We start from the raw sequence: 20,510 nt of genomic DNA, 5'->3' as shown, positions 1-20,510 counted from the left end.
CTGCTATCCGAGTGGCTACTCCTTGCTAATGTCTCTGTCCCGAAGCAAGCACCAGTTAGCCTGGAGCTAGCCTCGAATCTAGGCCTATCTCCCGGCTAGCCGAAGAGATCTATCAAGCAATTCCTGGGCTTCAATTACCTCTTTTGCCAATTGGCCTGGACCCTTTTCTGCCGACACGGAGCCCTGTCGATCCATCATGACTGGTCTGCCGACGTAACCATCCGAGGGGGTTTCAACAGGCTCCCCCGTTGCGACATCCCCCTGAGGCCCATCTGCTAGCCCCTGTCTGCTAGCGGAACTCTCTGTTCCGAACGCACTAGATGACCAGTTATTTTAGCCTTTAGCCATGCTCTTATCCTACTCCTTTTCTGTTATTCTGGTGATGTAGAGGTTAACCCAGGCCTTCCACCCCTCAGCATCACTCCCATTCTCCAGACGCTCTCATTTGTTGACTTCTATAACTGTAAAAGCATTGGTTTCATGCATGTTAACATTAGAAGACTCCTCCCTAAATGTGTTTTATTCACTGCTTTAGCACACTCCGCCAACCCGGATGTCCTAGCTGTGTCTGAATCCTGGCTTAGGAAGGCCACCAAAAATCCTGCCATTTCCATCCATAACTATAACATTTTCAGACAAGATAGAACTGCCAAAGAGGGTGGAGTTGCAATCTACTGCAGAGATAGCCTGCATAGTTTTGTCATACTATCCAGGTCTGTGCCCAAGCAATTCTAGCGTCTTCTTTTAAAAATCCACCTTTCCAGAAACAAGTCTCTCACCATTGCCGCTTGTTATAGACCCCCTACAGCCCCCAGCTGTGCCCTGGACACCATATGTGAATTGATCACCCCCCATCTATCTTCAGAGTTTGTACTGTTAGGTGACCTAAACTGGGTCTTTCTTAACACCCTGGCCGTCCTACAATCTAAGATAGATGCCCTAATCTCACACAAATGATCAAGGAACATACCAGGTTCAACCCAAAATCTGTAACCATGGGCACCCTCTTAGATATCATCCTGACCAACCTGCCCTCTAAATACACCTCTGCTGTCTCCAGGATCTCAGCGATCACTGCCCCATTGCCTGTGTGCGTAATGGGTCCCGCGGTCAAACGATCACCCCTCATCACTGTCAAACACTCCCTAAAACACTTCAGCGAGAAGGCCTTTCTAATCAACCTGGCCCGGGTATCTTGGAAGGATATTAACCTCATCCCATCAGAAGAGGATGCCTGGTTGCTCTTCAAAAGTGCTTTCCTCTCCATTTTAAATAAGCATTCCTCATTCAAAAAATGTAGAACTAAGAACATATATAGCCTTTGGTTCACCTCAGACTTGACTGCCCTTGACCAGCACAAAAACATCCTGTGGGGTTCTGCATTAGCATCGAATAGCCCCCGCGATATGCAACTCTTCAGGGAAGTCAGGAACCAATATACTCAGTCAGTTAGGAAAGCTAAGGCTACGCTTTTTCAAACAGAACTAATTCCAAAAGGTTTTGGGATACTGTAAAGTCCATGGAGAATAAGAGCACCTCCTCCCAGCTGCCCACTGCACTGATGATAGCAAACACTGTCAGCACCGATAAATCTACGATAATCGATAATTTCAATAAGCACTTTCCCACGGCTGGCCATGCTTTCCACCTACCCCGACCAACACCTCAGCACTCCTTGCAGCAACTCCCCCCCCCCTTCTCCTTGACCCAAATCCAGACAGCTGATGTTCTGAAATAGCTGCAAAATCTGGATCCCTACAAATCAGCTGGGCTAGACAATCTGGACCCTCTCTTTCTAAAATTATCTGCCAAAATTGTTGCAAGCCATATTATTAGCCCATTCAACCTCTCTTTCGTATCATCTGGGATCCCCAAAGATTAGAAAGCTGCCGCGGTCATCCCCCTCTTCAAAGGGGGAGACACCTTAGACCCAAACTTTTATGGACATATATCCATCCTGCCTTGCCTTTCTAAAATCTTCGAAAGCCAAGTTAATAAACAGATCACCGACCATTTTGAATCCCACCGTACCTTCTCCACTATGCAATCTGGTTTCCGAACTCGTCATGGATGCACCTCAGCCACGCTCAAGGTCCTAAACGATATCATAATCGCCATTGATAAAAGACAGTACTGTGCAGCCGTCTTCATCAATCTGGCCAAGGCTTTTGACTCTGTCAATCACCTCATTCTTATCGGCAGACTCAATAGCCTTGGTTGTCAAAAGACTGCCTCGCCTGGTTCACCAACTACTTCTGAGACAGAGTTCAGTGTGCCAAATCGGAGGGCCTGTTGTCCGGACCTCTGGCAGTTTCTATGGGGTGCCACAGAGCTCAATTCTCGGGCTGACTCTTTTCTCTGTATATATCAATGATGTCGCTCTCTCTGCGGGTGATTCTCTGATCCACCTCTACGCAGACGACACCATTCTGTATACATCTGGCCCTTCTTTGGACACTGTGCTAACAAACCTCCAAACGAGCTTCAACGCCATACAACACTCCTTCCGTGGCCTAAACTAAGTGCATGCTCTACAACCGATTGCTGCCCGCACCCTCCCGCCTGGGTAGCGTCACTACTCTGGACGGTTCTGACCTAGAATATGTGGACAACTGCAAATACCTAGGTGTCTGGTTAGACTGTAAACTCTCCTTCCAGACTCACATTAAGCATCTCCAATCCCAAATGAAATCTAGAATTGGCTTCTTATTTCGCAACAAAGCCTCCTTCACTCATGCTGCCAACATACACTCATAAAACTGACTATCCGACCGATCCTCGACTTCGGCGATTTCATTTACAAAATAGCCACCCACACTCTACTCAGCAAACTGGATGTAGTCTATCACAGTGCCATCCGTTTTGTCACCAAAGCCCCATATACTACCCACCACTGCGACCTCTATTCTCTCGTTGGCTGCCCTCACTACATATCTGTTGCCAAACCCACTGGCTCCAGGTAATCTATAAGTATTTGATAGGTAAAGCCCCGCCTTATCTCAGCTCACTGGTCACCATAGCAACACCCACCCGTAGCACCAACTCTAGAAGGTATATTGCACTGGTCATCCCCAAAGCCAACACTTACTTTGGTCGCCTTTCCTTCCAGTTCTCTGCTGCCAATGACTGTTACTAATTGCAAAAATCTCTGAAACTGGAGTCTTATATGTTGGGATGTTATTGATCTTTAAGCATCAGCATCACTTTAAGCATCAGCTGTCAGAGCAGCTTATCAATCACTGTACCTGTACACAGCCAATCCGTAAATAGCACACCCGACTACCTCATCCCCATATTATTACTTACCCTCTTGCTCTTTTGCACCCCGGTATCTCTTCTTGCACATCATCATCTGCACATATTTCACTCCAGTATTAATGCTAAATTGTAATTATTTCGCCTCTATAGCCTATTTATTGCCTACCTCCCTACTCTTCTTCATTTGCACACACTGTACATAGATTTTTCAATTTTTCTTTTCTTTTGTGTTATTGACTGTACGTTTGTTTATGTGTAACTCTGTGTTGATGTTTTTGTCGCACTGCTATGCTTTATCTTGGCCAGGTCGCAGTTGTAAATGATAACTTGTTCTCAACTGGCCTACCTGTTTAAATAAAGGTGAAATTAGCTTGGCACATCTAGCCATTGGTATTTTTGCCCATTCTTCAGGGCAAAACTGCTCCAGCTCCTTCAAGTTGAATGGGTTCTGCTGGTGTACAGCAATCTTTAAGTCATACCACAGATTCTCAATTGGATTGAGGTCTGGGCTTTGACGAGGCCATTCCAAGACATTTAAATGTCTCCCCTTAAACCACTTGAGTGTTGCTTTAGCAGTATGTTTAGGGTCATTGTCCTGCTGGAAGGTGAACCTCCGTCCCAGTCTCAAATCTCTGGAAGAATGAAACAGGTTTCCCTCAAGAATTTCCCTGTATTTAGCATCATCCATCATTCCTTCAATTCTGACCAGTTTCCCAGTCCCTGCCGATGGAAAAACATCCCAACAGCATGATGCTGCCAACACCATGCGTCAAACGTGTTTGCTTATTTTGTCTATAAGTAATGGCTTTTTTTCTGGCCACTCTGTGGAGTGTCCGGCTTAAATTGGGCCTATGGACAGATACTCCAATCTCCGCTGTGGAGCTTTGCAGCTCCTTCAGGGTTATCTTTGGTCTCTTTGTTGCCTCTATGATTAATGCCCCCTTGCCTGGTCCATGAGTTTTGGTGGACGTCTTGGAAGGTTTGTTGTGAGGCCATATTCTTTCCATTTTTAATAATGGATTTAATGGTGCCCCGTGGGATGTTCAAAGTTTCTGATATTTTTTTACAACCCAATCCTGATCTGTACTTCTCCACAACTTTGTCCCTGACCTGTTTGGAGAGCTCCTTGGTCTTCGTGGTGCCGCTTGATTGGTGGTGCCCCTTGCTTAGAGGTGTTGCAGACTCTGGGGCCTTTCAGAACAGGTGTATATATACATTGAGATCATTTGACAGATCATGAGACACTTAGATTGCACACAGTTGGACTTTATTTAACTAATTATGTGTCTTCTGAAGGTAATTGGTTACACCAGATCTTATTTAGGGGCTTTGTAGCAAAAGGGATGAATACATATGCATGCACCACTTTAACATTTCCTATTTTTTAGAATTTTTTGGAACAAGTCATTTTTTTGAATTTCACCAATTTGGACTATTTTTTTGTATGCCCATTACATGAAATCCAAATAAAATGTATTTTAATTACAGGTTGTAATGCAACAACATAGGAAAAACGCCAAGGGGGATGAATACTTTTTCAAGGCACTGTATCATGGTATTCCTAGGACTATAGTAGATTATGTAGCAGACAGCATCATCATTCTTCTAAAAGGCATCATAGTAGGTTTTGCCTCACATTGTCCACACACTGCTTTTTCTTGCTAAAACCCTCCTCCCCCTTGTCTTTGTGTTTAGACAACGTGTTCTGCGGTGATATCAAGCCACAGGGAGGTCCTCGACAACAGTTTCCAGGACCCAAGTGGTGTGACCAATAACAACAATGATAAGAGGAGGGATTCTGTGATGGCCGCTCTCCACTGGATCCATGAATCACTGAACACAATCCTAAAGGGCTCTGATCCCTGCGACCAGACAGGAGTGGATAAAATACTTAGGTACGCATCCTCTCTAGAGCTCTGTGCACAGATATGTTTGTGAAACCAGTAGTTGTCAATACTGAAAGTCAAGATATTGGTGATGAATGATTATCAGATATTATTCGCAGAGTGCAGAAATAATATATATATTTTTTACATGGTTGGATATGTAACTAATAACTATAAAAACAACCTTGCTGAAATACCCCCAGGTCTAATAATAACCCTCCTGCTGTAGATTTGAACCAATTTACAAGTTTTGAAAATTGATTGTCCTAAGGTTCCATTACTTTGTCCACTCAGGGAACCTGAACACACAAACTACATTTGGGTGATTTTCACAACATTTTGGGTGTTTTATTTAACTTTTGTACACCAGCGGTGTTCCCTGACCGGTCATTAGAAATGAATGAGTGAGACTACAATTAGTGTATAAAATTTAGTTCAGGCACATGCCCATTCATCAGATGAACACACTTCCTCTCCCAGACCCCCACATGCAAGTGTGTTTGAGCGCACACACACCTCACTCTTTCATGGCAACCTCCACGGGAACCTTTCCCCAATATAATCTTTCCCCCACAGGAACCACACCTGTTGGCATTCTCACAAACAATCACAACATCGTTTCAATGATATATACAATTTTCTTGCAACTCTGGTGTATAAAGCTTTTTTGAGGCCTTGCTCACAATTCATTCTGTGGCAGCACAATGACCAAACGATATACTGTATGTGAGGCTCTTGATCATATCTTTGATCATGACACGGGTGAAGGGAGAGAGTCTTTGTTAAACTTTGACACAAAATAGTCTGTGACAAATAGCACAATATGTTTCATTCTGAGTATCTGTTGTAGTCAAAATAATCCATACATTATGCTTTTTTTACTCAACAATGAGTTGTATGAGCTCAGGTCAATGAGGCCTACAGGCTATAAATAGCTAATAGAAGTTCAAAACTTGTAATGTTCACAAGAACTTAAGTTGATAAAAAAGATTTAACACAACATTAAGTGATAATATATGTATTACTATGGATTTATAATCAACTATAATGGGGCGTTCATTTTGGAACGGGAACACATCATTAATTAACATGAAATGAACACAACAGGAGGGTTAAATTAAGTCAAGGTCAGTGTTGAATGAATCATAGCAATCATAGGTTGAATGCAGCATTGCTGTATGGTGCGCTCAATATGTCTTGTAGTTGAGTAGCCAGCCTAGGCCACTGCTCAAATGTTCCTGTAATAGTCCTGGGTTGGTTATTCGTTGTCAAGCTTTAAAAGAATGAAGCCAGACTGCAACATTTTAGTAGCCTAGATGCCAAAATCCAAGCTGTCTGTACACTTTCCCTCAGCTGCGCGCTGTAAACAGGACACACGAAAGCAGCGCAATTGACATTGCATTCACCCAATGCAAGTGCATCGGGCTGTAATTCTATAAAGTAGATGACTCAGCTGTTTACTTATTTATACTCGCTGTGTGTCCTATGGTCCGCGTGCGAATCCTTTATTTTATAACTTTTTGACAACCAAGATTACATTTTCAGCAATGACCTGTTAGAACAGAAACTTGGCATGAACATTTAGCCTACATGTTTAAAGTTTTGGTCCGGTGGAATAATTGATTGTGTGGGTCTGGGAGGAGTGGGGTGTGTGTGTAGGCAGTGCATTGGCAGTACTTGCTGTGACTTGTAGTGTAGAGCATCAGTCGCGATATGGAAGCGGTCCAAAATGATTTGACAACACAAATCATTGCACGTGTCACCGGAAAGATGTGCCAGGGACTGGATTCGTCCCTGCCTTGTGTTTGACATGTGGTCGAGACTTAAGGAAATGCATTGATTCAATGGAGCCTAAACTATTTGGTGTCAACAAGTATCTAATGTAATTAAATAGTATATCACAGCTGCAACGTTTTAAGAGTATCTTCTAGTTAATTAACTATATCATTCTGGTTATTTTATAGAATACCCCAAAAGACAAAACTAGATTAATAACAATCAAAATAAATGAAATAAATAAATTAAACCGGTTTGCCTGTTCTAGAACCAGGGACTGTAGCTTGTGCTAAATCCTAGTGAAATACATCAAATGTCTGATAAATGTTCCCAGACAAATGTATTAAATGATAAAGAACTTGAATCTCCTTTCAGCAAATCCTGATGCCTCCCAAGTCACGCAGCGGTCTAAGGCACTGCATCAGTGCTAGAGGCCTCACTACAGACACCCTGTTAAGATTCCAGGCTGTATCACAACCAGCTGTGATCCCATAGGGCGGCGCACAATTGGCCCAGCGTCGTCTGGGTTTGACTGGTGTAGGCTGTCATTGTAAATAAGAATTAGTTCTTAACTGAAAAAAAGGCAAATCCCAGTTGTCTTAGAGGAATGTTTTTCATATTTTTCTCCTCAAGTTGGATGGCATAGCTTGTAATGCCAATACTTGTCTAACAGTGCATGCATATCAGATTATTTGAAAGGCATGGCACTTCTCCAAGTGGCAGCATTAGCTGTAATGATCACATAATATGATCTCACAGATATTGGCATCCCTGGGGAGTCACGAGGGCACTAGGTTAGAGGGAGAAGGGGTCACTGCTTAGCTTTACCCCTGCCCCCGGTGCATACTGTGCCAAGATGCCAAAGCCTAGCATGCTATTGTCCTCTGCTGAACTGCTGTCGTTCTCTCCTCTTGGCAGAGCTGCAATATCAAATTAGATACCCTTGCCTAAAGGGTATTGCGTTAGTGACACAAACATGAAATCATACAAATTTCTGCTGGGTTGTTTCTGAAAAAGTCTTGATTTGGTATACACTGAGTGTACAAAACATTAGAAAAACCTTCCTAATATTTAGTTGCAACCCCTTTTGGCCTCAGAACAGCCTAAATTTTTCGGGGTATGCTCTACAAGGTGTCAAAAGCATTCCACAGGGATGCTGGTTCATGTTGACTCTAAGGCTTCCCACAGTTGTGTCATGTTGGCTGGATGTCCTTTGGGTGGTGACCATTTTTGATACACACTGCAAAATGTTGAGTGTGAAAAGCCCAGCAACATTGCAGTTCTTGACACACTCAAACGGTGCGTCTGCTACCAACTACCATACCCCGTTCAAAGGCACTTAAAATAAATGTTCTTCATTCACTGAATGGCACAAATAAACAATCCATGTCTCAATTGTCTCAAGGCTTAAAAATCCTTCTTTAACCTGTCTCCTCCCCTTCATCTACATAGGTGACATCAATAAGGGACCATAGTTTTAACCTGGATTCAACAGGTTAGTCTATGTCATGGAAAGAGCAGGTGTCCATAATGTTTTGTACACTCAGTGTACACAGTGCATTTGGAAAGCATTCAGAACCCTTGACTTTTTCCACATTTTGTTACGTTACAGCCTTATTCTAAATTGGATTAAATCATTGTTTACCCTATGATTGATTCAGATTTGGTCTGGCCCGAACCAAAATCCAACGTCCGTGGATGTGGAAATCAGGGCCGGTATATCATACAATGCAGTTGAGGAACAATGGGAAAGTTATTCTGCTTTGAACGTTGATAAACTTGTAACCCCACTTTTGAGAAAATGGCCCTTGAATGTTTTGGTACACCTATTGCAGAGCTGGAGGGGATGGCTGACTTTTTACGTGCTCCCAACCAACTGCTATTTTGTTCATTTTTTTTACGTTGTTTGTAACTTATTTTTTAAACTTATTTTGTACATAATGTTGTTTCTACCATCTCTTATGACTGAAAATAACTTCTGGACATCAGAACAGCGATCACTCACCTCAAACCTTTTACTGTAACGAGTCCGACGTGAAGGATATACTGCTTTCTCGGGAACGGGCCCAAATCCCTGTCATTTGCTTGAAGAAAAGACTGAGAATAAGGAGGCGGAGGTTGGCCTACCTTCTGAGAATTTGTAGGGGAGTGAGTAAATTCCCATTGCCATCCATTCTATTGGCCAACGTGCGATGATTGAAAAATAAAATGGATGACCTAAGATTATACTACCAACGGGACATTAAAAATGGTAATATCTTATGTTTCACCAAGTCGTGGCTGAACGACGACACATAGTATATAGAGCTGTCGGGATCTTACATGTACTGGCAGGACAGAGAAGCTACTTCTGGTAAGACGGGCGGGGGTGTGTATCTATTTGTCAATAACAGCTGGTGCCCGATCATGTCTAATATTAAAGAAGTCTCGAGGTATTGCTCGCCTGTGGTAGAGTACCTTGTGATAAACTGTAGACCACACTATCTATATTATTCGTAGCCGCCTATTTACCACCACAAACCGATGCTGGTCGTAAGCAAACAAGAAAATTCTCATCCAGAAGCGGCGCTCCTAGTGCCAGGGACTTCAATGCAGGCAAACTTAAATCAGTTTTACCAAATGTTTACCAGCATGTCACATGTGCAACCAGAGGGAAAAATTTTTAGACCATGCCCTCCATTTGGCAAATCTGACAATAATCCTGATTCCTGTTTACAAGCAAAAAGTAAAGCAGGAAGTACCAGTGAGTCGCTCAATATGGAAGTGGTCAGATGACACGGATGCTACGCTACAGGACTGTTTTGCTAGCACAGACTGGAATATGTTCCCGGGATTCATCAAATGGCATTGAGGAGTATACCACCTCAGCCGTCGGCTTCATCACTAAGTGCATTGACGATGTCGTCCCCATAGTGACCGTACGTACATATCCCAACTCGAAGCCATGGATTACAGGTAACATCTGCATCGAGCTAAAGGCTAGAGCTTCCGCTTTCAAGGAGCGGGACACTAATCCGGACGCTTATAAGAAATCCCACTAAGCCCTCAGACGAACCATCAAACAAGCAAAGCGTCAATACAGGATTAAGATTGAATCCTACAACACTGGCTCTGACGCTCGTTGGAAGTGGCAGGGCTTGAAAACTATTACGGACTACAAAGAGAACCCAGCCGCAAGTTGCCCAGTGATGCGAGCCTATCAGGCGAGCTAAATGCGTTTATGCTCACTTTGAGGCAAGCAACAAGCTGTTGTGGACAACTGTGTGATAATGCTCTCGGTAGCCGATGTGAGCAAGACCTTTAACTTCTTCAATATAGGGGGCGCTCTTTTAATTTTTGGATAAAAAAACGTTCCCGTTTTAAAAAAGATATTTTGTCACGAAAAGATGCTCGACTATGCCTATAATTGACCGCTTTGGAAAGAAAACACTCTGACGTTTCCAAAACTGCAAAGATATTGTCTGTGAGTGCCACAGAACTAATGCTACAGGCGAAACCAAGATGAAATTTCATACAGGAAATGCCCCAGATTTTGAATGCGCTGTGTTCCAATGTCTCTTTATATGGCTGTGAATGCGCCAGGAATGAGCCTACACTTTCTGTCATTTCCCCAAGGTGTCTGCAGCATTGTGACGTATTTGTGGGCATATTATTTGAAGATTGACCATAAGAGACTACATTTACCAGGTGTCCGCATGGTGTCCTCCGTCGAAATTATTGCGCATCTCCAGCTGCGTGCACTTTTCCATTTGGTTCAGAGGAGAAAGGCAACTGCCACAAATGATTTATCATCGAATAGATATGTGAAAAACACATTGAGGATTGATTCTAAACAACGTTTGCCATGTTTCTGTCGATATTATGGAGTTAATTTGGAAAAAAGTTTGGCGTTGTAATGACTGAATTTTCTTTCTTTTTTCTTATCCAAACGTGATGAACAAAACGGAGCGATTTCTCCTACACAAATAATCTTTTTGGAAAAACTGAACATTTGCTATCTAACTGAGAGTCTCCTCATTGAAAACATCTGAAGTTCTTCAAAGGTAAATTATTTTATTTGAATGCTTTTCTTGTTTTTGTGAAAATGTTGCCTCCTGAATGCTAGGCTTAATGCTATGCTAGCTATCAATACTCTTACACAAATGCTTGTGTAGCTATGGTTGAAAAGCATATTTTGGAAATTTGAGATGACAGTGTTGGCTAAGCTTATGAGCCAATATATTTATTTCATTTCATTTGCGATTTTCATGAATAGTTAACGTTGCGTTATGCTAATGAGCTTGAGGCTATGATTACGCTCCCGGATACGGGATTGCTCGACGCTAGAGGTTAAACAGGTCAACATTGACAAAGCCGCAGGGCCAGATGGACTACCAGGACGTGTACATAAAGCAGGCGTGGGCCAACTGGCAAGTGTCTTCACTGACATTTTCAACCTCTCCCTGACTGAGTCTGTAATACCTACATGTTTCAAGCAGACCACCATAGTCCCTGTGCCCAAGGAAGCGAAGGTAACCTGCCTAAATGATTATCCCGTAGCACTCACGTCGGTATCCATTAAGTGTTTTGAAAGTCTGGTCATGGCTCACATCAACAGCATCCTCCCGGATAATTTAGATACCCACTCCAATTCACATACTGCCCCAATAGATCTACAGATGACGCTCTCAGTTGCACTCCACACTGCCCTTTCCCACCTGGACAAAGGAACACGTTACGTGAGAATGCTGTTCATTGACTACAGCTCAGCGTACAGCACCATAGTGCCCACAAAGCTCATCATTATGCTAAGGTCTCTGGGACTAAACACCTCCCTCTGCAACTGGATCCTGGACTTCCTGATGGGCCGCCATCAGGTGGTAAGGGTAGGCAACAAAACATCTGCCACGATGATCCTCAACACTAGTCCCCTCCTGTGCTCCCCATTCACCCACGACTGCATGGCCAAATACGACTTCAACATCATCATTAGGTTTGCTGACAACACAACAGTGGTAGGCCTAATTACCAACAACAATGAGCAGCCTATAGGGAGGAGGTCAGAGACAACAACCTCTCCCTAAATGTGAGCAAGTCAAAGGAGCTGATCGTGGACTACAGGAAAAGGCGGGCCAAACAGGCCCCCATTAATATCGACGGGGCTGTAGTGGAGCTGGTTAAGAGTTTCATGTTCCTTGGTGTCCACATCACCAACAAATTATCATTGTCCAAACACACCAAGACAGTCGTGAAGAGGGCACAACAACACCTTTTCCCCCTCAGGAGACTGAAAAGTTTTGGCATGGGTCCCCAGATCATCAAAAAGTTCTACAGCTGCACCATCAATAGCATCCAGACCCGTTGCATCACCGCCTGGTATGGTAACTGCTCAGCAACTGACCGTAAGGCACTACAGCGGGCAGTGCGTATGGCCCAGTACATCACTGGGGCCAAGTTTCCTGCCATCCAGGACCTATATACTAGGCGGTGTCAGAGGAAAGCCCCCAAAATTGTCAAAGACTCCAGTCACCCAAGTCAAAGACTGTTTTCTCTTCTACCACACGGCAAGCGGTGTCAGAGCACCAAGTCTAGGTCCAAGAGGCTCGTTAACAGCTTCTTCCCCCAAGCCATAAGAGTGCTGAACAATTAATCAAATGGCTACTGGACTATTACCTATGCATAGTCACTTCACCCCTACCTACATGTACACGGTAAGGTCTACACATGTTGTATTTGGCGCATGTGACTAATAAAGTGTGATTTGATTTGATTCTTTGTCTACACCTATTCAGAGTCGTTCACACCCTCTTAATCTTCTTTGGGACTATGGGGCAGTATTGAGTAGCTTGGATGAATAAGGTTCCCAGAGTAAACTGCCTGCTACTCAGGTCCAAATGCTAGAATATGCATATAATTAGTATATTTGGATAGAAAACACTCTGAAGTTTCTAAAACTGTTTGAATGATGTCTGTGAGTATAACAGAATTGATATGGCCCGCAAAAACCTGAGAAAAAAATCCAACCAGGAAGTGGGAAATCTAAGGTTTGTAATTTTTCAAGTCATTGCGTATCCAATATACAGTGTCTATGGGGTCATATTGCACTTCCTAAGGTTCCCACTAGATGTCAACAGTCTTTAGAATCTTGTTTCAGGCTTCTACTGTGAAGGGGGAGCAAATAAGAGCTGTTTCAACCAGGTGTCTGGCAGAATAGGCTATTTTTCATAATGAACACTATCAGAAAAATGTTCACGATAGGTGGTTGGTTTTGTCGGTGTCGATAATTTTCAGTTGTTCTTCCCAGCTTTACATGTCAACTGAAAATAAGACCCTGTGCTTTGTTTTTACATAGCCAATCATGCAAGCTTGTTTACTCTGTACCTAATTCAGAAATCATTTAAGAAATGTATGATGGCTTTGTAATAGCAGAGACAGAACATAGTTCACTGTGCTCTCTCAAATACAATGCTCCGGTAACTCTGGTGTCACACAAGGAGTGTGTTCCATTCCCCATCAGTACCTATTTGGTCAATATCTGACATTTCTCCTATTATGCAATGGCTCATCCAAGGGTAAAATAAACCCTTGTCCTGATCAACCCCATAGTGTCATGCATGCTACTTTTGATAACTCTATGCTGCTCCTGTGGATGAAGGCCAAGTGGTATTTGTTTTGTGTGGCAGTGATTTCTTCATGGCCCGCTACCTGGAGGACCAGGACATTCGGAACAGAGAGAAGGAGAACCCGCCACCTAGTGTGCCTGTACCTGAGCCATCCCCTCCCACCGCACCCCCCAAAGACAAGAAGGGTGGAGACAAAGGTAACGAACCTCTCCCCTGGGCCAGCCTGCCAGATAATCTGACATCACACATCATATTACCACTGGATGCTTTTCTTTCAAAACATTAGCTTGTTCTCAATCAAATGCAGCAGCGGGACCCTGTGTATGTTTTAAGTATGCATAAAGAAACGGACTGGTGCCCAGAGGTTATGTGCAGGTTCAATGTTACACTGAAGTTTCCACCTGGGTGACACATTGAGAGGTGTTATTTTAAGAGCTCTGCCAGTATTAGGTCCCGGCTCCATAGAGAAGTCTTAGTTGAAGCGCTGGTCCAATGGTCCAATCCAATGCTCTCTTTCTTATTTTCCTAGTGGTCCCCCTGTGGTAAACCGTCTCCTCCCCTCTCTCTAGTCTTGTAAGAGAGTCCCCGTGGGAAGCCTGGCCTCTCAGTCAGTCACTGGGGACATTTTTTCTTCCTCTCAAGTTGTGTAACAACATTGAGGCAGATGAAGTTTGTTTCTGGTTTTCCAGGCAAAAAAGGCAACAGCACAGAGAAGCCCATTCCACCTCCAGAGCCCTCAGAGCTGGTCCTGCCTGGCAGCATGGCCATTGGTTCAGTGTCCTTGGCTGTGGCCAAGACTGGGGCTCTACTGCAATGCCTCCCCCTGTACAAGTACATCAAAGCTCTGAGAAACCAACAAGTCAGTGAGCCCCCCCTTCAACACACATAGCTGCACACACACAAACACACCATGCAATGTGATATAGGTCATTGATCAGGAATGATAGGCCTAAGGGCAATACCAGATACTATACAGTATATGTGGGTGTAGGGAGGCTATTTCATCTAGTTGTCATACAAAACATGTAGCCAGTAGTTTTTAAAAAGTGTCAGAAGTGCTGAGTAATAATATTGACCATCTTCTCTTGACTTGGGCATAAATGTCCAAAATCTGCTACTGTAACTAAAGTGTTCAATAATACCTCACCAAGTCTTTTATGTTCCAGAAGGCATTTCTGGCAAAAAAAAAAGATTTCATTTTTTTTTAAATAAAAAAACGTTAAAATGACTCTTCTGTGAAGTAGTGGCGTGCGACATACACCTCGCTTCTTGAAACGGGTCACATTTGTAAAACACCAAATGCTTTACTATGCTTTTTCTTTATTTTAACAGCCATGTCCAAAAGAGATGCACATCCCTGTGCCCTTGGTAACTTTGTTGAGCTGTGGCAAGATGTCCCCAGGAAAACTCAATTTACTGGAGGAAGTCATTGTCATCCCTAAAGCTGGACAAAGACTGAAACAAGTACTGACACTCACAACCACAACATATTTTCAGCCTTTATTCTCCAATTTCAAGTTACACATTTTGTTCTCCATCTGTCCAGTATTACTGGGAGAGTCCATCAAACCTCAAGTTTATTCTTTGTGTTCTATCTGAACACTTACATATTTAAGTAATTTAGCAGACCCTCTTATCCAGAGTGACTTACAGTAGTGAGTGCATACATTCATTCTGGTCTCACGCTTGAATCGAACCCACATCCCTGGTGGTGCAAGCCCCAGGCTCTACCAACTACGCCGCACACGACCATACAGGACTTACTGAATACCAGTCTTGAGAGTGTCAAGGTTAAATCAACCAATGTTCCTGATTATTTTCCAACACAGCACATTTTCTCTGCCAAGCTTTGTATTACATAGTTTAAAGAAACATGTATCGAAGACAACCTGTGAACTCCCCCAACAGATCATTACAATGGTACTTGAGCTTCAAAAGGAGATGATGAAAATAATGAACGCTGCTTCAAAAACAGGGGTAAGGAACATTGCTGCAGATATTTGTATATTGGCTCTACTGTACAGTATAGGGCTCTATTTGTGTCTTATGACTCACAGTTGAGTCAGGGTCTACAGTACATGTTGTCTTTCTTACTCTACCTTCTAGAAAATAAAGCAAATACATTTTGGTGGACATAAACTCAGCAAAAAAAGAAACATCCCTTTTTCAGGACTCTTGTCTTTCAAAGATAATTTGTAAAAATCAAAATAACTTCACAGATCTTCATTGTAAAGGGTTTAAACACTGTTTCCCATGAACCATAAACAATTAATGAACATGCACCTGTGGAATGGTCGTTAAGACACTAACAGCTTACAGATGATAAGCAATTAAGGTCAATTAATGTCAAGGACACTAAGGAGGCCTTTCTACTGACTCTGAAAAACACCAAAAGAAAGATTCCCAGGGTCCCTGCTCATCTGCGGGAACATGCCTTAGGCATGCTGCAAGGAGGTATGAGGACTGCAGATGTGGCCAGGGCAATAAATTGCAATGTCTGTACTGTGAGTCGCCTAAGACAGCGCTACAGGGAGACAGGAAAGACAGCTGATCATCCTCGCAGTGGCAGACCACATGTGACAACACCTGCGCAGGGTCGGTACATCCGTAAGGCACTTCCTCACCAGACATCACCGGCAACGACGTTGCCTATGGCCACAAACCCACCGTCGCTGGACCAGACAGGACTGGCAAAAAGTGCTCTTCACTGACGAGTCGCAGTTTTGTCTCACCAGGGGTGATGGTCGGATTCACATTTATCGTCGAAGGAATGAGCGTTACACCGGGGCCTGTACTCTGGAGCAGGATCGATTTGGAGGTGGAGGGTCTGTCATGGTCTGGGGCGGTGTGTCACAGCATCATTGGACTGAGATTATTGTCATTGCAGGCAATCTCAACACTGTGCTTTACAGGGAAGGCATCCTCCTCCGTCATGTGTTACCCTTCCTGCAGGCTCATCCTGACATGACCCTCCAGCATGACAATGCCACCAGCCATACTGCTCGTTCTGGACTTGATTTCCTACAAGGCAGGAATGTCAATGTTCTGCCATAGCCAGCGAAGAGCCCAGATCTCAGTCCCATTGAGCACGTCTGGGACCTGTTGGATCGAAGGGTGAGGGCTAGGGCCATTCCCCCCAGAAATGTCGGGGAACTTGCAGGTACCTTGGTGGAAGAGTGGGGTAACATCTCACAGCAAGAACTGGCAAATCTGGTGCAGTCCATGAGGAGGAGATGCACTGCGGTACTTATTGCAGCTGGTGGCCACACCAGATACTGACTGTTACTTTTGATTTTGACCCCCCTTTTGTTCAGGGACACATTATTAAATTTGGTCACGTCTGTGGAACGTGTTCAGTTTATGTCTCAGTTGTTGAATCTTGTTATGTTCATACAAATATTTACACATGTTAAGTTTGCTGAAAATAAACGCAGTTGACAATGACATGACGTTTATTTTTTTGCTGAGTTTAGATGTTATCTGAATGTTACTTTTTCCAACTTTTGTTGTGTTACAGCCTGAATTGAAAATGGATTAAATTGAGATTTTATGTCACTGGCCTACACACAATACCCCATAATATCAAAGTGGAATTATGATTTTAACCTTTTTTACTAATTAATTAAAAATGAAGACCTGACATGTCAAAGCCTTAGCAAGACTACTGTAAATAAGTTCAGGAGTAAAACTGCGAAACAAGTCACATAAGTTGCATGGACTCAGCCTATGTGAAATAATAGTTTTTACATTTTTGAATGACTTCTTCATCTCTGTACCCCACACATACAATTATCTGTGTGGTTCCATCAGTCGAACAGTGAATTTCAAACACAGATTCAACCACAAAGACCAGGGAGGCTTTACAATGTCTCACAAAGAAGGGCACCTATAGGTAGATAGTAGTTTTTTTAAGCAGACATTGAATATCCCTTTGAGCATAGTGAGGTTATTAATTACACTTTGGATAGTGTGCACCCAGTCACTACAAAGGTACAGATAGGAGAAAACTGAGGATGGATCAACAACATGTAGTTACTCCACAATATTAAACTAATTGACAGAGTGAAAGGACGCATGTACAGAATACACATATTCCAAAACATGCATCCTGTTTGCAACAAGGCACTAAAGTAATACTGCAAAAATGTGGCAAAGCAATTCACTTTTTGTTCTGAATACAAAATGTTATGTTTGGGGCAAATCCAATACAACACATTACTGAGTACCACTCCATATGTTCAAGCATAGTGGTGGCTGCATCATGTTATGCTTGTAATCGTTAAGACTGGGAGTTTTTCAGGATGAAAAAAAAGGAATGGAGCTAAGCACAGGCAAAATCCTAGAGGAAAACCTGGTTGTCTGCTATCTACCAGACATGGGAGATTAATTCTCCTTTCAACAGGAGAATAACATAAAACACAAGGCCAAATCTACACTGGAGTTGCTTACCAAGAAGACAGTGAATGTTCCTGAGTGGCCGAGTTACAGTTTTGACTTAAATCTGCTTGAAAATATATTACAAAACCTGAAAATGCTTGTCTAGCAATGATCAACAACCAATTTGACAAATCTTGAAGAATTTGGGAAAAAGAGACTTATCCAGAAAGACTCATTTGTAATCACTTCCAAAGGTGATTCTAACATGTATTGACTCGGGGTTGAATACTTATCTAATCAAGATAAATTAAGTGTTTTCTTTTTCTTTTTACAAATGTTAGATTTTTTTATTCCACTTTGACATTACAGACTGTTTTGTGTAAATCCTTGAATTTTTTTACAATTAAATCCACTTGAATCCCACTTTGTAACTCAACAAAATGTGGAAAAAGTCCAGGGGTGTGAATACTTTCTGAAGGCACTGTATACCTTACATGAAAGCGTACATTTTTCAAGGCTTGAATCAATTCAATGCCGTCTGTTTATGGTTAAACACGAGTTGCACTATCAAACTGCAAATAGATGATCCAGCACTTCTCTCCACATACGTGTATATAGGTATATTATTAACAATGACACTTTGTGTTCCTTTCCAGGTGGCTGACTAAACATTCCTTCTCTCTTTCCAGCCTGTACTGCCAACAGTGTCTGACTCTGGAGCCTTAGTTGTTGGGTATGAGCGTCCTGAGCAGCCTCTCGATCTAATTACTGAAGCATCTAACAATCTTGGATTGGCACTTGGAAAGGGGATCCATTTAGCAGTAAACTGTGCTGCTCACAACCTAATGGACTATGTATGTAAACAAAATGTTAAACCATGCAGTGTGCCCTTGCACAATGAGTACAATTCTATGTATTAATTCTGTCTTTGCTCCTCTACAGCCAAAAGGAAAGTATGAAGTTATTACAGGAACACCCAAGACTCCTGATGAACTAGTGGACATGTATGAGGCTTTGATTAGTAAATACCCAGCAGTCGTAGCTCTGATCGATCCTCTGCGAAAAGAGGTAAGACGGGAACACAGCTCTGAACACAATACCACAGTAAACGAAAGACATGCGTTGGTGAGTACAAATGTGCTTGTAGAAGCTCATGGTATGTGTCCCCTGTGTAAGGATGTGGAGCAGTGGGAGAGACTGAGCAGTGTGGTTGGAGCCTCGTGTAGCCTGCTCTCTGACATCTCCTCCAAGCCCCAGTGTCACAGCTCACGGGAAGACGCCCCATCTCTTCCAGGGGTCAGAGGGTATATCCTCAATCAGAGCAATGAGACCACAGTCACCGACCTGATCCACGTCACCACAGAGAACAAAGGTAAGGGAGCCACTAATGGAGTCAGTTTTACATAGAGCTATTGTTTACTAATACATGACTCATTGTCCTATTGTAAGTCAAATGTATAGTATGCATAGTTTTATGGAGGGAATGTCAAATCCATGCTAGTGGAATTAGCCTACATATTGGCCAGATTGATCTAAATTAATTGATGTCATAACATCAAAACTGAATAGACACAGTGTATACGACAGAGATGGAACTAAGGATTTGTACCAAAGGATGGGGTGAGTTCACTCACCCGCTGACATACATGGTTGCTCTGATGGATTCTGTTGGATGAATCCTTTAGACGTCCTTTCCAGATGTTGAAGTCGGGTGCATTTTAGGTGCTGAATAAAAGGTGCAATGGCGTATTCTACGGATGTCGAAAAGACGTATGTTTCGGACGTTGAAAATACATATATCCGGACATTGAAATCCGGTGCATTTTAGGTGCTGAATGAAAGGTGAAAATACGTATTTTCCAGACGTTGAAAATACGTAATTTACACAAAATAAGTTTTTTTTCAGTCATTAATTCTATGGCCAAATTTCAACTGCACATACATTCTCATTGAAGTATGCATTATATCACAATAATACTTTTTCAAGCCTCTTAAATTAAGAAAGAGGAGCTAGCTGAAAGAAAGAGGAGCTAGCTATTTTTTTTGTTTGTTAACAAAGCCCCCTATACCACCTACCACTGCCACCTGTATGCTCTAGTCGGCTGGCGTTCGCTACATATTCGTCGCTACATATTCGACCCACTGGCTCCAGGTCATCTGTAAGTCTATGCTAGGTAAAGCTCCGCCTTACCTCAGCTCACTGGTCACGATAACAACACCCACCCGTAGCACGCGCTCCAGCAGCTATATCTCACTGGTAATCCCCAAAGTCAACACATTCTTTGGCCGCCTTTCTTTCCAGTTCTCTGCTGCCAGTGACTGGAACGAATTGCAAAAATCGGTGAAGCTGGAGACTTACATTTCTCTCACTAACTTTAAACATCAGCTATCTGAGCAGTTAACCGATCACTGCAGCTGTACATAGTCCATCTGTAAATAGCCCACCCAATCTACCTACCTCATCCCCATATTATTTTTATTTACTGTTCTGCTCTTTTGCACACCAGTATCACTACTTCAACATCATCATCTGCTCATCTATCACTTAAGTGTTAATCTGCTAAATTGTCATTCCTTCGCTACTATGGCCTATTTATTTCCTTACCTCCTC

General features: G+C 42.8%; 1 protein-coding gene across 2 annotated transcripts in view; it reads left to right on the top strand.

Annotated features, from left to right (window-relative positions):
* The window catches only part of eno4 (enolase 4), a 39,557-nt gene that overhangs the window by 10,123 nt on the left and 8,924 nt on the right, over positions 1 to 20,510 (top strand). For both annotated transcript variants that reach the window (XM_064934347.1, XM_064934348.1), the window contains exons 3-10: positions 4,954 to 5,153; positions 13,583 to 13,719; positions 14,212 to 14,381; positions 14,855 to 14,986; positions 15,431 to 15,499; positions 18,589 to 18,753; positions 18,842 to 18,967; positions 19,076 to 19,271. In XM_064934347.1, the coding sequence (XP_064790419.1) occupies positions 4,954 to 5,153; positions 13,583 to 13,719; positions 14,212 to 14,381; positions 14,855 to 14,986; positions 15,431 to 15,499; positions 18,589 to 18,753; positions 18,842 to 18,967; positions 19,076 to 19,271 (1,195 nt within the window). The remainder of the gene's footprint in view (positions 1 to 4,953; positions 5,154 to 13,582; positions 13,720 to 14,211; positions 14,382 to 14,854; positions 14,987 to 15,430; positions 15,500 to 18,588; positions 18,754 to 18,841; positions 18,968 to 19,075; positions 19,272 to 20,510) is intronic.

This window comes from Oncorhynchus masou, chromosome 24 (genome assembly GCF_036934945.1).
Source record: "Oncorhynchus masou masou isolate Uvic2021 chromosome 24, UVic_Omas_1.1, whole genome shotgun sequence".
Taxonomy (NCBI): Eukaryota; Metazoa; Chordata; class Actinopteri; order Salmoniformes; family Salmonidae; genus Oncorhynchus; species Oncorhynchus masou.
This window is presented reverse-complemented; position numbering and strand designations above follow the sequence as displayed.